This window comes from Temnothorax longispinosus, chromosome 6, assembly GCF_030848805.1.
Source record: "Temnothorax longispinosus isolate EJ_2023e chromosome 6, Tlon_JGU_v1, whole genome shotgun sequence".
NCBI lineage: Eukaryota > Metazoa > Arthropoda > Insecta > Hymenoptera > Formicidae > Temnothorax > Temnothorax longispinosus.
Genome location: NC_092363.1, coordinates 12,939,306 through 12,960,304, shown reverse-complemented (window position 1 = coordinate 12,960,304; position 20,999 = coordinate 12,939,306). Strand labels below are relative to the sequence as shown.

At 39.1% G+C, this 20,999-nt stretch overlaps 1 protein-coding gene and 1 pseudogene across 1 annotated transcript; both read left to right on the top strand.

The window, feature by feature from the left end:
• Positions 1 to 5,134: 5,134 nt before the first annotated feature.
• Positions 5,135 to 10,313, top strand: LOC139814759 (uncharacterized; annotated as a pseudogene).
• Positions 10,314 to 11,252: 939 nt separating this feature from the next.
• LOC139814747 (uncharacterized) lies at positions 11,253 to 16,370 on the top strand. Its single transcript, XM_071781221.1, has 3 exons — positions 11,253 to 13,468; positions 13,765 to 13,836; positions 13,935 to 16,370. The coding sequence occupies exons 1-3, from the start codon at positions 13,179 to 13,181 to the stop codon at positions 14,359 to 14,361; spliced, it is 789 nt and encodes a 262-aa protein (XP_071637322.1). The 5' UTR covers positions 11,253 to 13,178; the 3' UTR covers positions 14,362 to 16,370.
• The last annotated feature ends 4,629 nt before the right edge of the window (positions 16,371 to 20,999 follow it).

Genomic DNA, 20,999 nt, shown 5'->3' with positions numbered 1-20,999 from the left:
TCCATGAGGAACCCAGCCCTTGAAAAATCGGACCGACCAAGATGACCCCCTTTTCCTTACTTTTGCGAGATTCCGTTTTCCGAATTTCTGACTGCCATCGGGATGCACCCTAAGGGTGCGGTCCCATGGAGCGTATTTCGCGGAAGCGGAATCAGCGGATCGCCAATCAGGAGATTGTTCTGCTCGAATCCTTGTAAAGATCTTGTGGAAACGATGCTGTGATTGGCGATCCGCTGATTCCATTTCCGCGAAATATGCTCCATGGAATAGCAGCCTTATAATGGCTCCTGCACACAGAACGCGGCAGCGCGGCATTCCGGCAACGCGGCACCGCGGTAACCAATTACCGTCTTGCCTTTCCGTTCTACTTTTGAAAGTAGTACGGAAAGGCAGATGGTGATTGGTTACCGCGGTGCCGCGTTGCCGCAATGCCGCGCTGCCGCGTCCTGTGTGCAGGAGCCATATTATAGAGGAATAGCAGATTTTGCCGCAGGCGACTTGCGGCAGCCTTCTGATTGGTCAATGCACTCTACCGCACGGCGTTTCCGCGTCTATGGAGTCTTAGCATAAATCGGACACCACCAATCAGATTCCTTAGTTGGGTAGGGTTAGTATGAATTTATATAATTTGATTGGTGGTGTCCGATCAACACTGTGCGCATCTGAGATCACTCACTCACATGAAATGGTATGTACCTTAAAACTCGTGACTCGCGTTATGACGCGACGCGTGATGCCCTCGGTGGAAATTCAGCCTAAAGCCGGCTTCACACCTTAGCAGAAAGCAGAAAAGCAGAAGCCAATCAGAACTCTCACTCATAGTAGGCAGTATGTATTGGTAATATACCAATACATACTACCTACTATGAGTTACACTGTACGCATCTGGGATGCTCCCGCATCACACATCGCTACCACAGTATATACAGTAGCGCAACTCTGTGTCGGCACTTTTGATGTCATCGTGGATAAAAACCAACTGCGCATGCGTGAAGTAGGTAGGTAACCAATCATGATATTGATATTCCGTCTCACTTTGACTAATGGCAGAGAACGAGACGAACGTATTTACGTCTGTCGTAGTCGTTAGCGTAAGCAGACGTAAATCTAAAGACCCTTTTACAATGCCAGGCACTAAGCAACATTTATTCCTATCGCAATTATATGTGCTACATTATATGTATATGTATATGTATACATATAAATATATATATATATATATATATATATATATATATATTAAGGGAACAGGGGGTAGCCCCGGCCAGTGGGTAGCCCCGGACATTATTGAAATTCAAGTATACCGCGTATCTATGGCCATTGTTTAAACATTCTAATATGCCCTTCTGCGTATCTCGAGATATGCAGAATGTTTAAACAATGGCCATAGATACGCGGTATACTTGAATTTCAATGATGTCCGGGGCTACCCACTGGCCGGGGCTACCCCCCCTTCCCTTATATATATATACAGGGTGTCTCATAATTATGGCATAAACTCTCGTGAGCAGGTAAAGCGGACGAAACTGAGCCGAAAAGTCATCTACCATTTTGTAATTTTCGCAATAGTTTACGAGATATAAATGTTTAAAAATTGCCGTGTTAGCCCGGCCCTTCGCCAAATACAAGCACGCGGCGAGATACGACCGCCCAGCGTCATTGTTTCCAAGATCGCGAGGAGTTGTTGATAAAAAACAGGGGGACAATTGCAGCTCAGAACTGCCATTTGTAGGCATTGCCGCGCGTAGTAAACAACTCCTCGGATGCCGACGCTGGGCGGTCGTATCTCGCCGCGTGCTTGTATTTGGCGAAGGGCCGGGCTAACACGGCGATTTTTAAACATTTATATCTCGTAAACTATTGCGAAAATTACAAAATGGTAGAGGACTTTTCGGCTCAGTTTCGTCCGCTCTACCTGCTCACGAGAGTTTATGCCATAATTATGGGACACCCTGTATATATGTGTGTATGTATATATCAATGTGTTTTTAAAAAATACATATTCAGATATAAACTCTCTCCCGATTTCTGCGTGGATGAAAACCAACTGCGCATGCGTGAACGAGGTAGGTAACCAATCATGGACCTGTTCTTTTTAGCCGCAATGCTGCACCGCAGTGCAATGAGTTAGGCTGAGTTTCCACTGAGCGCGTCACGCGTCGCGTCATCCAATCAAAACATCCCATTTCGATCCCGTCACAAGAATGTAATGAAATGGGATGTTTTGATTGGTTAACTTGTGACGACGCGACGCGTGACGCGCTCAGTGGAAACTCAGCCTTAAAGCGAGAAAAAGTATGTCTGTTTCGTTTTAATTTATTGCACTGGTGTAGCAGTAAAGTGGAGAAGAACAGGCTCCATGATATTGATATTCTGTCTCATTTCCTCTCTCTGTTTGTTTACTCTCTCATAACCGTTTAATTTTCAATTTTCTAATGTAAGTACTTTGAATATTAAAAATAATTTATGTAAAATTTAATTGTAATGCAAAGTTAGTTTTTTCATAAATACAAAAAAATTTTTATTTATTTTTTACTGAATAATTTCTCAATCGCTATTTTTCATCAATTATTTCGAATAAAATATGCCAGAAATTGAAATTTTTATCATAATTTTTTAAATTATAACAATAAATAATGTAATGACAAATAAAGTAAATAAATGGAAGCGTCTCAGATGCGCACAGTGTAAATCGGACACCACCAATCAGATTTCTTAGTTGGGTAGTGTTAGAATGAATTTATATAATTTGATTGGTGGTGTCCGATCCGCATCTGGGACTCACTCCTAAAGCCCGTATCAGACTACGCATTGGAGATTGAGATTATAAATTGGAGATTAGAATTTAACCAATCAGGATGACGCAGGTTAAAATTGAAATTAGAGATTGCTTAAATTCTAATCTCCAATTCACAATCTCAGGGCCACCGCACAAGCTCTTGCGTAAAGCGTTACGTTACGTTAAGTACAGATCTTAAACATAAATACGTACGTAAACTTAGACTTCAGTCAACGCACAAACAAAATCTTAACGCGTAGGCTACGCAGCTTACGTTATGATTTTATTTGTGCGTTGATTGAAGTCTAAAGCATCATCTACAATGGCCATAGCAGTAAGATTGTAAGCAAATCAACCAACCACAATCAAGTTTTCTTAAGCATCGTCTACAATGGCCGTAGCAGTAAGATCGTTAGCTGATCGATCAACACAATCAAGTTTTCTTATATATTCTTGACTTTCATTGGTCGATCAGCTTACGATCTTACTGCTACGGCCATTGTAGACGGGCCATTATATATTCTTGACTGTCGTTGGTCAATTTGCTTACGATCTTACTGTTACGGCCATTGTAGACGGGCCATAAGTTTACGTACGTATTTATGTTTGAGATCTGTACTTAACGTAACGTAACGCTTTAGGGTGAAATCACACGATACAGGAATCAGCGAGCGGAACAGAGGATGCGTGATTCGAACAGCCAATCAGCGCTCTTCCGCATTTTTCTCTCCCGCATGATTGGCTATTCAAATTACGCATCCTCTCTCCCGCACGCTGATTCCCGTACCATGTGATTTTACCCTTACGGAAGAGCTTGTGCGGTGGTGAGGGAGCGGTCCCATGGTGCGGAATATGCGCAATGCGGAATTGGCGGAACGCTCGTGATTGGTTGGACACTCTGTACGCTCATTCCGCAAGTTTGCTTTCCGCCAGGTTTGATTTTCTCGTGTCCCATGGAGCGCAACTTGCGGAAGCGCAATTGACGCTTGCCAATCAGAAATTCATTTCTGTATATTCTTGTGTCCACAGAAATAGCGCATATTATTGGCTGGTATAAATTGCGCTTCCGCATTTTCCGCTCCATGGGACACGAGAAAATCAAATCTGGCGGATCGGAACTCAGAATGACATATGTGAAGAATAATATTAAGCTGTAACCTATAAAACGTAGAGCATACCGTTTTAATAACTGTTATAGACTGCTGAGATATTTTTCATCTCTTCAATTGAAAAGGATTCTGACAAATTGTTTCTAATTATTAGCTTATTAATAAATAAAAAAAAGACAAGTACGTGTGTTTTCGAGCAACAAAATATACGTCACAAAATTATAAAGTTGTATGCGTTGTACAACATTCTTTTAAAAAAGAAAGTAATAAAAAACAACGCAAATATTGGGTGCGACCTATATTCAGTATTGAAAGAAGATTTGCACAAGGAGCGAGTGATAATCTTGTGAAGGAAATGACAATTGACGACACAGAGAAATATATATGTAGATTATTTCAGAATATCACCTCAATTATTTGAGAAATTATTAACATTAGTGGGATCAACTATTGCTAAGGAATACGCTATTCGTGAATCAATTTCACCTGACATTCGACTCTAAATAACATTGCGTTATTTAGCTCCAAATAGCATTGCGTTATTTACAATTCCGTGCATTCACTGCGGATTGCGGATCGGAAAAACTGCGGAATGAGCGTACATACAGAGTGTCCAACCAATCACGAGCGTTCCGCCAATTCCGCATTACGCACACTCCGCACCATGGGACCGCTCCCATAGAGAACGGTCCCATGATGCGGAAATCCATAGCGGAACGGAATTTGCGGACCCTGCGCCACCAATCATAGACTTTTCGCTGAAAGCAGAATGTCTGTGATTGGTCGCGCTAGATCCGTGCGTTCCGTTCCGCTATGGATATCCGCATCATGGGACCGCTCCCTCAATTTCCATTCTCCAATGCGTAATCTTATACGGGCTTAACCGACGTTGGTGAAATTAGCCCTTAAGGTGGAAGCACATAAAATTGCAGGAGCCATGAACACGAATGCAGAAGTCATATGCGCATGCGCTATGGTGTCTGCATACTGCCCATGGCTTCTGAATTTTCAATCTACATAAAAATACATAAGCATAGTTTATGTAGATTGAAAATTCAGAAGCCACAGCCATGGGCAGAATACAGGCAGATACCATAGCGCATGCGCATATGGCTTCTGCGTTTTGCTTATGGCTCCTGCAATTTTATGTGCTTCCACCTTTAACCGTCAAAGCGACAGCAGCTTCAGTTGGCATCCTGCAAAGTTACTAGGACGATTCGATATTCGATTAACCGGAGCTTGGTGAAAGTGGCCCTCTCCGCCAGCTACATTCCCGCGTTTTTGCTCAACGTTCTCACGTTTCGTTCGCTCTTTGCTTTGGTCTCACTGAGCTGCTTTTCGTCCGCTAAACGTGCCTATAATATATTTCAGTACAACATGGAGACCGTTAGCGGTAAACAAAAGGGAACTTTCATTTATATACATGATGGATACACATATAATATTGATAAGCGGATAAAGAACAGATATAGATGTTCAATACGTCGTGCAACAGGATGTTGTGGTATGGCAAAGATAATTGATGGGCAAGTACGTGTGCAAACTTTACATCAACATCCACCAGATACTAAAAAATTGGAAAAGTCTAAATTGCAGAACGAAATGTTACGTTTATCACGAGAATCGCTTCTGCCACTGAAGGAGATTTTTGATAACGTTTCTCGAACGTATATTGTTTTGTACTGTTATAAATTTAATTACAAATTTAATTTGGTATTATTAATCCACTTATTTGTAATAATTTTAGAAATCTAGAAGTAGCTGCACATATATCATTTAATTCTATGAAAAGTGTAATGGCTCGAGAACGAGCTAAACAAAGACCTCCTATACCATGTACCTTTCAAGCCTTATGTGCTGCTTTAATAAAATATGAATGGATTAAAGAGTTTTATAAAGGAAGTGTAGTTGCACAGGATGGTAGCATGGCTGCTATATTTTCGAACGATGTACTTATTAATGCCTTGAAAACAGCTACAGAAATTTTTGTTGATGGAACATTTTCGGTAAGGTGCTTCTTTAAAAAAAAATATTTTTTTTATTTTTGAATGCATTAATACTTTTATATTCGTTAATAATATTTCTAAGATAATCGCTTATATAATAAAAGAAAAATTTTATTATTTTCATATTTAAATTTTATTATATTATATTATTATAGAGTTTTAAGTTATTTATCATTTACAGGTTGTCCCCCGCCATCCGTACATGATTCAATTATATACTGTACACATACGTTATAAAAATACAGTATGTTATACATTTTTATTACATATTTTTCTTATGAATAAAGGCAGATGTACATAAAATAAAACAGCTAATTTAAATACATAAAAACGAACACAAACAAATTTTAACTGCTCGATTTTATTTTATGTACATACATCTGGATCCATCGATTTTATTTTAACTTGTTGTCATGATTTTTGATAATAGGGTATTGCTGTTTTCTTTATATTATGTGAGAAACGAACATTTGCTCTTTATCAAGCAATATGGGAGAAAATAATTGAAATTGTTCCAGACGTAAAAAATAATGTCAAATTTATAATGGGGGATTATGAACGCGCAACAAATAAAGTCCTTCATAAATGTTTCCCCAAGCCAGTTTGAAAGGATGCTGGTTTCATTACAACCAAGTAAGTCAATTTAAAATAATTTATCATTTTACTGAGTTATATTATTTATTCATGTGAGGATTCTTATTTATTAAATTTTTAAAACTTGCTCCTTTTTTTAAACTCGAAGGCTGTGCTGCGCAAATGGCGGCAACTTGGTTTGAAAAATGCCCCAAGAAGATTAATAACGATGGTTATGTCTATACCATTAATACCAGCCAGTTTATTTGAACAAAGCTTTACACTATTACAATATATAGCTGATACCATATCTGGTGACTACTCTATGATATTACAATTTATGTCTTATTTACGTAAAACATGGTTGCCCGCAGCAAATAAAGTCTCTGTATATGGCTGTCCTGTTCGTACAAATAATATTGTTGAGAGTTTTCATAACACGATTTCAAAGAAATTCGGGAGTAGACATCCAAATGTATGGATATTTATTGGTGAGTATTTTATGTTATAATAGTAGTAAATTAGAAATAATATATCTACTTTATTTACTTTATGTTACAGAAAATTTGAAAAAAGTAATTATTGATCAAGAAATTGATCTTCGTCGCTTACAAAATAATCTTCAGGCACGTAGACCTCAAACTCGAGCTAATAGAGAAAGAAATAATATAATACTGCAGAAACAGAAGGATCTTGTAGAAAATAGGTAATATATCAGTTACAGAAAATTGCAACTAAATCTATGAAAAATTAGTTTCTACAGTTAATTGTATGTTAATGCTAATATCTAAAAATAATTATTTATTTCTTACAGATTACCACTGTTAGAGTTTTTAGAATCATTTAGTCACTTTCATGAAACTTATTTATATAATTTGGACATGATTGACGAAGGTAATTATTTTTTGAAATTCAGAAATATATTACAAACGTGTATAAAACATAAATTTTTTTGATTTTGATGTTCGATAGAATCACACAAAAAGAAGTTAAAGCATTCAAATATTTTTACTAATAAATATCATTTTATATCCTCAATAAAATATAAGTTTATTGTAAAAAAACTATCGCATTAATCAGAGGTATACGTTTCTACTGACGCAAAAGTATTCTATTTTTTTTATCTTTATTATATGTATGTTAGTACTAGTCGTACTTAAAAAATTACATATTTTTTAAAATATATGTACTTTTCTATAAAAATTATGTAGAATATTAGTAACTTTATAAATAAAATATTAACGAACTAAATACATACATTTTTATGAATAGAAATATGATTTATTAAAGCGATAACTTACAATAAACTTACCTAGAATATTTTATGAACAATCTGATATTTTGTGATTTTAATATATTTTTTATTTTTAAAAGCGATATGATTATATATTGACTTCTTTCATCTAATTCAATTGGATTTTTTAACCAAGACTCTTGCATTACAGAAATTATAACCAGTGAAAACGATAATTATGAAATTTGTACCGATTTTCTGTCAGAAAGTTGCAATTCTACATCGGAGGAACGTATGTATTTTAATTAATATTACATCACGAGTATTATATTATATATTACTCTACTATTAATTCGTATCTCTTAAAACAATTTTGTAGCTCTGAGAATTGCTAACAGTAATATAAATGCAAACATTTCCGGAGATTTACTTACATTAGTGCAAAGACAAGATTCTGTTGAAAATGAGCAGTTACAAGACGAACAATTCACTTCCGAAAATGCAACTGATATGGATGTCACAATCAACAACACAAGAAATTTTACTTCAGCTAATCCGATAATTACAACGGAAGACACACAAAATACAAATAACATTTCCAATTTATCACAATCTAATAATGAATTTGACGAAGGTATAAGTTAGATATATGACATATTTTTAGTAAACAGTAAAAACACTAAAAATATAGTTTGATTGTTATATAGTATAACACATCGTTTCGAAATTTTTCAGAACGCATTTATAACATTCCAGAAGATGATTTTGGATATTGGTACGAAGATCAAGAAAGTACCTTAGAAAGCGACTGTGTACCCTATCACAAAGTCGAAAGACATTCTCTGGAAACGTGCAAAGAAAATCGAGAAACGAAGAGATCTGACCGTATGTGCACTGCTTGCATTGATGCTGAAGCGAATCAAGTTTTCATACCGTGCGGTCATATCTGTTGTTGTGAAGAATGTGCTAATCATATTATGCGCGAGAATGATAATGTTAAAAAATGTCCGATTTGCAAAGAAGAAATTTCAACGGTCTACAAAGTATATATGTCGTAAACAAATTTACATCTTATTCTAAATATATGAACATTTAGGATTGCCTATAACTTTTAATATTCAATCGGAGACATTTGTCGGCCATACTTTGAAAGATTCGTTTTTAATGTAACGGTATTATATGTATATGTTAAGCATTATGTACTACGTATAAAAGACTGTATGCAAGCTAATCTGAAACTATTGTTAGTTTTTCACAATGTTGTAAGGTAGAGTGCAATCATACCAAAATAATTTTTTCTTATAAGTGTATTTTACGTTAATTAATAATAGGATTTTGTTTTATGTTTTGTTTTAAACAAGAAAGAACGGGCGTACGTACTGCTTTTCAAATGTGAGCTATGTTTAAAAAAATAAGTTTTGTTTCATTCTCGTACTCTAAAGGATATAGAATTAAGGTTTATTTTATTGTGCAATATATAAGTTGCAATATAGTTTTAATTGTTTTGTGAATAAATTACTTATGTTTTGTAAATAAATTACTTGTATTTTGACTTTCAATCCTGCTTACAATACAATTCGAGTATTGTGTAAAAATTTAATAGTTTGATTATTGATTAATCTAGTTTTATACACACACGCGCTCTATAAAATTGCTCTAAACTACGCTTTAGAATTAAATTACACAGTAAAGTGCAAACATTATGCATATAATATTAATATTATATGCGTAACGTAAATATTAATAATATTGATATTACACATAATGTTAACGATAAAATCATTTTTGCTGTTTACATGTGTGTGCGTGCACGTGCGTATACCTATGCGTGTGAAAGTATTAAATCTATGTTAGAGACAGGAGAAAGATGTAAATAGCAAATATGGTTTCACCGTTAATATTATAGTCCACATTGTAACATTTGGACTTTATTTTATGTAATTTAATTCTGAATAAGCGTAATATTTATAATTTTTTATAGAATTTATGAACATTAAAGGAATTATGCTGCAATAAATTTGAAGAAACTCCATAACATTATACAAGGTTCTAGTAGCGAAGACAGTAAAAATAAATCGTCGCTTAAAAGAATCTCATATTTTGCAAATGGATTTATCGACTTTTGTTGAACTAAACTGAATCTTCTATGAACTGCGAGTGATCCACAAGACATGTCCTTCCTTGGCACCTGAAACATATAGTAAATAAACCTAAACAACTCTAGTACTATATGTGACAGCAATTATGTTTAAATAATTCGATAGGCATTATGTAGGGTAAACGGTACAGTAATTGACAAGGGTACAGTGATTGACACTTACATGACATATTTGTACCGTAGAAGACAAACTACTCGCACAATGAATCATAAAGTACTTACGTAAAGTAATCAAAAAGAACTGTCGTCTTCAGTATCTTACAATTAATCGCGCGATGAACAGTTCATCTATTATGGGTACAAATATAACAGTGTCAATCACCTTATGCTGTCAATTACTGTATCGTTTACCCTAATTATATAAAAGTCATTGTAATCGAATCACACACACACACACACACACACGCGCCCACACGCGCACACACACGCACACACGCACACACACGCACACACACGCGCACACACACACGCACGCACACACACACGCACACGCACATATTTGATCACATATATATTATATTGAGGTTAGAAAAACTGTCACGGAATAAGTTTATATTATCAATGTATCAAAGTGACATAAATACACTTACCTAAAATTTAACACATATTGTGAAAATTTAGTTAATTGAATAATTGAATAAAGAGTTACATAGATTACTTGAATAAAGGATTTACATATATTAGATTACTTCTTATCGGCACTGTGTCCGATCGGCACTGTGTCCGATCCGCACTGTGTCCGATCCGCACTGTGTCCGATTACTACTGTGTCCGATCCGCACTGTGTCCGATCTGCACTGTGTCCGATTGCAACCACCGTGTGTCCGATCGACACTGTGTCCGATCCGCCTTGTGTCCGATCTGCACTGTGTCCGATTGCAACCACCGTGTGTCCGTTTCCTACTGTGTCCGATCGACACTGTGTCCGATCCGCACTGTGTCCGATCCGCACTGTGTCCGTTTCCTACTGTGTCCGATCCGCACTGTGTCCGATTGCAACCACCGTGTGTCCGATCGACACTGTGTCCGATCCGCACTGTGTCCGATCTGCACTGTGTCCGATTGCAACCACCGTGTGTCCGTTTCCTACTGTGTCCGATCGACACTGTGTCCGATTAGCACTGTGTCCGATCCGCACTGTGTCCTTTTCCTACTGTGTCCGATCGACACTGTGTCCGATCCGCACTGTGTCCGATCTGCACTGTGTCCGATCGACACTGTGTCCGATCCGCACGGGCGCGGAGATCGCGGGGTCACGAAAATGACCCCCGTACCGGGGGGCACGGAGGTCTTAGCCGAAGGCTGAGTCGCGGAGGCCGTTTCGGGAGACGTGAAAACAACGACTCGCCGAGGCGCGACGCGATACCACCGACGGGCACGAAAACCGCGGGGTCATAACAATGACCCCCGCGCCGAAGGGCACGGAGGTCACAGCGGGCAACCGAATCGCCGAACACGTTTCAAGGGCGACCCGAACAACATCCGATCGACTCGCGACGCGATATTGATAACGGAAGCGAGTCTAGCGGGGACAGACGATGACCCCCGGATATCGGAACCGAGGGAGCCCGGGGAAAATCGGCGGGTGGAAAGTTGTTAGCGGAGGCGCCGAAACGAATCCGCAGGGTCGGCGAGACCACTCCATCGTGAAATACCCGAACCCGGGAACCGGAGGAGCGGGGTCCAGCGGGACCCATGCCGATGCGTGCGAGTAGAGATAAGGCGTAGATTGAGAACCGCAGGCGCATTTGGTCATAAGACGTAGATTGAGAACCGCAGCCGTCACCGGCGACGAAAACAGGCAAAAACTAGCCAAAGAAAAGTGAAAGCGGGTAACACCTGGCACGGAAAAGTACCAGGATGTGAATAACAACCCGATGGTAGGGATAGATATCCCGAGGTGGGATAGCCGAGAGCGCTCGGCAACTCGGGGCAGTCGCTCGGATACCGCGATCGGGGTAACACGTTATTAAGATTCGCTCATAGTTCGGACTTAGCGCGTAGTTTAGCACCGTGGTATGTAACAACCGGCACTCCCGCGTACTAGCGCGTTAAACATAGCATTGTAACAACGTTCGACGAAATGTGTCAACGTGGAATCGTGAATCACAACGACGATCTGAAATAAATCAATCGTTTGTTAATATACGCAGTGTCAAGTTAATTTCGCATTACTTACCTGCCACTTACCTTGTCCCACGGCATCGATCCAGCGAAGTCCAGCGGCGTTCCAGTATGCGATAAGGCGAGGATCTGGGACAGTCAGCGGCCGTTGAGATCCATCCGGGGCGAGAAGATTTGCTAGCGCGACGTTCCAGTATGCGATTCTGCGAGGATCTGGGATAGTCCGCGATAGTTGAAATACACTCGGGTGAAATACCTGAAACGGAAATTGATCGATTAATTGAGCGTATCCATTATCTACTTACCTGGTGATCCGGGGGTGGTCCCACGTTGTCCATCGATGATCCAGCAGTGGGGAGGCAGCGTCGGGGCGTCGAGACATCCTGCGTCGAGAACCTGAAAATAAGAGAGAATTAATGTGATATCGTTGCAATATCGTGTCATGATTTCGTTACTCACCTTCTCGGTACACATGGGTCAAACCGAGTGGCGACCGTTTGATAGGCAAATCTGGCTGAAATCTCACATTTTCGTGTGATCCACGTACCCGGAGAGTGACGTCCGGTCACAACCTAACATGACCGGCTGTAACTAGAGTCCTAAATAAATAATCATTTATTTGATTTATTTATTTGATTATTTAGGACTCTAGCTGTAATCAACCAATCAAAAGTAGGAACAATATAGAAGTCTGTGATGCCGCCGCCGCCATCTTATGATCGTACATACATACGCCCTGCTGTCTATTGGTCTATAACCGACCAATCAGAAGGAGAAACAAGTTTGCGTTTCTCTACTAATATAGGACTCTAGCCGTGGGGATTCTCCTTTCTGTGTCTTCTGATCGCTTGGTGGGGATAGAAGTCTAGAGTGGGGATTAGTAGGGAATAGATGGGCTAGACGTCTATCACCACCAAGCGATCAGAAGACAGAGAGAGGAGAATCCCCACGGCTGTCTGCATCGTCGATCTTCGAACGCGTGCTCTCACGGCAAGGGCCAGTCTATCTATATAAGTCTATGGTCTCGACTATAGAAATCTGTTTGTCCTCACGCACAATAGGCCTTGAAATCCCCTCTCAACATCTCTTTTTCTTTCTTTTTCGGCTTTCCCCTACATTTCGAACAGCTGCTCCGATCAACGGAACCTTATTCTTCTCGTGTATGTTGTGAGAGAAACATATATTCTTGTGAAATATGTCGAAGAAGGTTTGTGTTTTCTGCGACAAGACTACTCAAAAAATTTTCGATTTTACAAACGAAAAATTAGAAAAGTGTGCACCGATTTTAAATATTCGGAAAGAGTACAAGTTGAAATTTTCGAATGTGGCGCTACCGAAAATTAATAATTCCAGTGAAGGATATCATTCCGCTTGCTATCAAAATTTTACTGCGTTAAATAATAAATATAAAAAAGATGCAGGAATTGAACCACAGCAATCGACATCTCGTGAAATTGACGAAGGAGTTGCATCAACTTCTAGAGGGTAAGTTTAATTCGTTTAATAAGTAAAAAGCAAAGTGTGAATTGAAAACAAACCCACATTACGTACGTATATTCGCGCGCAATTTCATGTGTGTTGCGTAAACAGAGGGTCGTTCACCTGACGATTCGAATACAATGGTTAGTTTTATTTTCACGAATTTGTCCTTGTATACATTTGAAATACAGAGTTTATACGCGCTAGCAAAAAGTGAACTGTTCTTTTTTACGTCTACTTTATTAAATTAAGAAGACACGAAAAACGGTGTTTAATAAAAATTACGTTTGGATTTTTTATAGCTCCGAAAGTACAGAATGTTCCGAAAGGGTACAAGCGCCTAGCGATGATGATACACTCGATTTGGAATCCAGGTAAGAATCAGAGAATTATTTGTTTAAGTATCAAAATTGTTCATGACATAATTTATTGTATACATGCATGCATTGAATGATTTTTAATATTTTTTCAGCAATGACAATATCGAATGTACGAGTGATGCGCAACCGTCTGATGGTGCTCATAAGAAAAACAAAGAAATCTTGGACGAAAATAAAATCGAGGTAGATGACGATGGCACTACTGACGACAGTGGATCATGTGCATTATCCGATAAGAAACGAAAGAAAATTAAAAGTCGGTGGTACAATGCTACATTGTGTTCAAATTCAGAAGTAATAGGCAGATTAAAATCGATGGCAATAGAGTTAGGCGAGCTCGATATTGTTTCACGAATTGGAGAGAATAGTAAACATATTTTTTACCATCGGTTATGTAAAATATTATTCGAAAATACATTGCGATTAATTCGTATAGCTAAAAAGGAACAAACTGAATGGCATCACATTCGACATGAAAACAAAGAAGCATTTTTGTCGTTGCTGAATTTGTACGAGTAAATATAATAATTAATAAGCAGAGTTTTTTTGTCGTATCTAAAAACTTTGTTCAGTGATGATTTGTTAAGCGATTGCACGCAGTAGATTCTGAAAATGTATGTGACACACAACATTTAGAAGAAAGATTATTGAGTATTTTTAAACGACAAATTGCAATCCGTTTCGTGAAAAATACCGAAGTTGTGGTGCCATATGGTGCCACTATTTTGGAAACCGATCTACCTCAAATTAAAAATGACGATGAAATTCGCAGAGCAGCTCAACAGTTACGAAATGATATATTGAATATTCCTGTAACGAAAATGTCAGAAAATTATACACTGGAAGATTGATTAAGGGCGAATGCGAAATTCCATTGTTATTGCGTACATTTATGTCTACACTTTTATGCGGAACAAATGTGAGACGAGAAAAAAGCGAATACATGCAGCGCTCAATATCATCGATATCTCAAGACATGATTTTTTCTGTGCAGAAAGGCTGAATAAAAACGTCTAAACACATAACGCTCGGCCTCGCTCTGAAAAGTTTGACAAACAGCAAAAAAGTTATCAACATGCATGTTCATAACTTGCATGAATCATGATTAATAAACTCGGCCACTGCTGTATTACAGCGTCCTTGAAGGAATTGAAACGGAGGCAACGTTTACTAGCATGAATGCAAATGAATTATGCCCCGAAGATGTACGCCGCGTACCTAATTTGTCTACGGGTGTCGCTTTTAATAATTTTGATAGATTTGTAGAGACTAGTTCGGGTAAAGATACGTTACATGACACTGTCGGGATTATTTTTCAGAATATTGATGACAACGTTGTAGATACAACTGAGCGTTTTGATTCTGATGTTCACTCAATTTCTGAATTTTCAGATGATTCTAATGAACCGAAAACTAAAAAAAGACGACGAACTCTAGATGCCGTGACATTTGATATTGAACCGTACTTGAAAAAGTTAAAATTACATGAAACTCTGTTATCACCTGCAGCCCCTCAACGCGTAATTTCACCATACTTTATGAAATCTATGACAGATGTAAATATTTCGTGGATGTTATCGCATTATTTACAATTAGCAAATATTCCCATGTGGGTAGGATACAATAGCATTATTTTCAAAGATCTTGGTCAAAAACAAATTATTTCATACTTAACAACTATTAACGAGTCTCCGACCAGCATCGCTGTTGTTAAATTAACACTCGATTATTGCTTAAAGATAAAAAACGAATGTGCCCAAAAGTATATTCAGGTTACGTATGATTTAGCGGTTGCAAAAGAGGCTATATGATTTGACCAGTTCGTTAAGTTTCGTTGTTATTCGTTTAAGGGTCGACAGGAGTAAGAGTGGAGACCTCTGTCGGCTGGTCGGGAATTACGGATTTGTTTTTCCCAAAGTTTAGCCTAATTAATTAACGAATCTCATTTCACTTATGCTCGTTTTAATCAGTAAGATCAGCCACAACCCGGTACATAGCCGGATTTTGGAAAAAGAATCGAAATAAAATTTATAATAAATGTGGGGAAACACGCAGCTAGACACGGGTCAGGTTGGGTCAGCTGCGAGTCCGTATTTTATTTATAATAAATTTTTAAGAGCCAAAATGCAAAATCCGGCTATGTACTAGCTTGCGGCTGATCTTACTGATTAAAATGAGCTTAATTTTAATGAGATTCATTAATTAATTAGGCTAAACTTTGGGACAAATGATTCTCACTAGTAAGAGCAGCTTATGAGGAATTTCCGTGGTAACATACTGACAAGGGCTGTGTTCAGAGGTGCCAATGGTGCTGTTTTGCCCGCTCTGCCTGCGCGCCTGGTGGGGACACGCACACAGCTGACGGAGCCGTGTATGTACATGTGCGCTGGGCGCTCGGCGGCCTCGGCGCGGCTCGGCCAGCTTCGAGCGGGTAGAAGAACGCAGACATCGGATGTCTCGTTCTTCTCCGAGTTGTAGTTGTAGCATAGCCATAGCCGGTTTATCGAAATCCGTATGCGTTAGCGCGTCGGCTGACTTGGCTCGTCTATTATGTCTCGCATATCCCTTCTGATGTTGATTTATGAATAAAATATATATTATGACATTGCAGATGACAATAAAATACCCCTTCCCACACTAGGCGCGAGACACCATCGTGTGTCTCTTAATTATTTAAAAGTAATAAAACTAATGTAGGATTGACAATTCCGAGTGTTAGATGGGACACCGAACAGCACACAAAATAGTTCACAAACGGATATAGGTATATTCTTTTATATTAATGATACAAGTCTCTTTTGGTCGTTACAACACACCCCTCGCATGCTTGCACGTCTCTGACTCGACTCGCTCTGCTCAATCCTTACGCACACACACACACACGGCGACTGTCGCATCTCAAGCGACCAATCACATACACTCGGCGACTGTCGCATCTCAAGCGACCAATCACGCACGCTCACTCTCTCGTCTCTCTCCGATCGCGCAAGCGCTGTCTCTCTCTCTCGACGACCGATCTGCCAACTCCACACTCGGCCATTCTGCGTTAACATTCGCCCCGAATGTCTGGATCTTGTTCCTCGCCGGTAGACTCTTCTTCTCCGTTTGATTCGTCTCCCGAATCGGTGTGATCGCTATTGTACTCCAGTCAATGTTTAATAAAGTCTGCAGCCGTAGATGTTTCGGTTGGTCCCTCATGCTCTCCTACTTTGCGCACAACATAACGATCATTTCGCAAGACTCGAATTATCTGATAAGGTCCTAAATAGCGGTGAGCTAACTTGAGGCCTGGTCCTCGTTGAGTTCGACGAATAGCCACTACACGGAGAGAAAAAATAGGGAGTAATCCCATAGAGTTACTCTCCTAAATATCACATGGGCGCGAATCGAGCCTAAGGTCCGACTGCGCCAGTAACTGTACCGGTGGCGCCACCGATTTTCTACTGACAAATCATTGCACTAATATTTCCAGCGAGCTAACCGGAATTTTTCAGTATCGCTCATGGAATAGCTTCGGGTCGTCAAGTTCGTATGTATATATACAGGATAATAAATTTAAATACAAATATTCTTATTGATTACAAGTAATTTTATTGTACCTATTTGTTTATTTATCAGCATAGAAATATTTATTTATCATTATAGACATCCAATAACTTTCGTCTATAATACGCTTGCATGCATGTTAATAAGTTTTAGATACAAAATAACCAAAAAAGACAAAAGTGAGATCAAATTAGTGTTTTAATCTATAATCAACGTTTAACAATATATAACTTACCGTTTAACAATATATATATATATATATATATATATATATATATATATATATATATATCAAGAGACACGGTAGTGTCTCGCGCCAAGTACACGCGGAGCGAGACCGACCGTGACTCTTTTACGCGACGCGACGGGTTGCGAGTACCCGAGATGTTGAGATCTCGATAACGAGTGAACGGATCAAGTTCTAAGTAGGCTTGATCGATAGCTTGGGGTCCAATTAGGGGGGGGTTTCTCTCATAATATTCCGCTACGTGCCCTACGAGCGGAGATATTGCGACGCAAAGTCCAAATGTGAAAATTTTTTATTAAGATACGTCGTCGTCGTCGTCTACGTCGACCGCTCTCATCTCAATATTATTATGATTATCAGAGAAACGTTACTTTCACTTTTTCGACGCTGGCGGCGCAGGTATCGCCAGTTTCGATATCGCGCGCGTATTTCGAAATTAGGTCGATAGACTTATCGGTCAGGAGGAAGATTTCTATTTAGGTAAATTAGGTAATATATAATATATATTGAGTCAACGGAAAAGAAGGTTCTCTACGCTTGGCAGAAAGTGCCGCTAGGGAATTTTTAAGTCGATTCTTATGAATCAAGCTTGAATTCGATGTCTAGGTATCCCAGGTTGCCGATGACGAGGTCCAGATAGTGCGCTTCATAGTTTTCGGTGTCCAGGTGTAATAATACGTTGAATTCGATGTCTACGTGTCCCAGGTTGCCGATGACGAGGTCCACATAGTGCGCTCCGTAGTTTTCGGTGTCCAGGTGTAATCGTACGTTGAATTCGATGTCTACGTGTCCCAGGTTGCCGATGACGAGGTCCACATAGTGCGCTCCGTAGTTTTCGGTGTCTACGTGTATTAATACCTTGAATTCGATGTCCACGTGTCCCAGGTTGCCGATGACGGGATCCAGATAGTGCGCTTCATAGTTTTCGGTGTCCATGTGTAATCGTACGTTGAATTCGATGTCTAGGTGTCCCAGGTTGCCGATGACGAGGTCCACATAGTGCGCTCCGTAGTTTTCGGTGTCTACGTGTATTAATATCTTGAATTCGATGTCCACGTGTCCCAGGTTGCCGATGACGGGATCCAGATAGTGCGCTTCATAGTTTTCGGTGTCCAGGTGTAATCGTACGTTGAATTCGATGTCTAGGTGTCCCAGGTTGCCGATGACAAGGTCCACATAGTGCGCTCCGTAGTTTTCGGTGTCTACGTGTATTAATTCCTTGAATTCGATGTCCACGTGTCCCAGGTTGCCGATGACGGGATCCAGATAGTGCGTTTCATAGTTTTCGGTGTCCAGGTGTAATCGTACGTTGAATTCGATGTCTAGGTGTCCCAGGTTGGCGATGACGAGATCCACATAGTGCGCTTCGTAGTTTTCGGTGTCCAGGTGTAATAATACGTTGAATGCAATGTCTAGGTGTCCCAGGTTGCCGATGACAATGTCTAGATAGTGAGCTCCGTAGTTTTCGGTGTCTACGTGTATTAATACCTTGAATTTGATGTCTAGGTGTCCCAGGTTGCCGATGACGAGGTCCACATAGTGCGCTCCGTAGTTGTCGGTGTCTACGTGTATTAATATCTTGAAATTGATGTCTAGGTGTCTCAGGTTGCTGATGACGAGGTCCAGATAGCGCACTCCGTAGTTTTCGGTGTCTAGATGTAATAATATCTCGAATTCGATGTCTACGTGTCCCAGGTTGCCGATGACAAGGTCCACATAGTGCGCTTTGTAGTTTTTGGTGTCTAGGTGTATTAATAACTTTAAATCTGAATGTAGGACACGTAGATATCGAATTCGAGGTATTAATACACGTAGACACCGAAAACTACGGAGCGCACTATGTGGACCTCGTCATCGGAAACGTGGGACACCTAGACATCGAATTCAACGTATTATTATACCTGGACACCGAAAACTATAGAGCGCACTATCTGGAACCCGACATCAGCAACCTGGAACACGTGGACATCGAATTCAAGGTATTAATACACCTGAATACCGAAAACTATGAAGCGCACTATGTGAACCTCGTCATCGGCAACCTGGGACACCTAGACATCGAATTCAAGCTTGATTCATAAGAATCGACTTAAAAATTCCCTAGCGGCAGAATCAAGAGACACGGTAGTGTCTCGCGCCAAGTACACGCGGAGCGAGACCGACCGTGACTCTTTTACGCGACGCGACGGGTTGCGAGTATCCGAGATGTTGAGATCTCAATAACGAGTGAACGGATCAAGTTCTAAGTAGGCTTGATCGATAGCTTGAGGTCCAATTAGGGGGGGGGGGGGTTTCTCTTATAATATCCCGCTCCGTGCCCTACGAGCGGAGATATTGCGACGCAAAGTCCAAATGTGAAAATTTTTTATTAAGATACTTCTTCTATCTACTTCTAACGCCGACGTCTTATATGACACTACAAAAAGGCGTGATATCCGTACAAAATTACCTTTTTCCAAAAAAAGGTAAAAAAATGCGCCAAGTACACGCATAGTAGTATATATGTATTATGTTGTTACCTCGAAAAAAACAAAGTGGTAGTATTATACCTCGAAATAACACCCTGTACATATTGTTTATACAATGCGTAATACTACAAAAAGGCGTGATATCTGTACAAAATTACCTTTTTAAAAAAAAAGGTAAAGAAAGGCGCCAAGTACACGCATAGTAGTGTATATGTTGTTACCTCAAAAAAAAAACAGTGGTAGTATTATACCTTAAAAAAATCTAAGTAACAAGTGGTAGACGAAATCTTTGTATCTTAAAAAATCTCGAAAAAACCTAAACAGTAGTATCTTCACCTAAAAAAAAAAAAACAAAGTAGTAGTATTATACCTCGAAAAAACCTAAGTAACAAGTGGTGAACGTAATCTTTGTATCTCCAAAAATCTCGAAAAAACCTAAGCAGTATTATTTTTATTTCCAAAAAATTATTACTCAAGTGATACACATCACAAAATTACGTTACCTTATCAAAAAATGAGTCGCGCTTCAAGTGATCTATTATTACAATTACAAAAAAGAAATGATATCTCTTTTTAAATTACAGCGCCAATTACAGAGAACATATATTTTTCGAGATACAAAGATTACGTCTACCACTTGTTACTTAGGTTTTTTCGAGGTATAATATTACTACTGCTTTTCTTCGATTAGAATAAAAAATTGAATCATGAAGAATTATATACACAGAGGTAACAGTACAAAAAATAAAAATATTTTATTAAAATACATAAATTTTTCTTGTCAAAAAACTTGGCGCTGCTAGAGAGAGAGAGAGAGAGAGAGAGAGAGAGAGAGAGAGAGAGAGAGACCTTTTACAAATGTAGATATTACTTATTCTATACTTATTCTATACTTA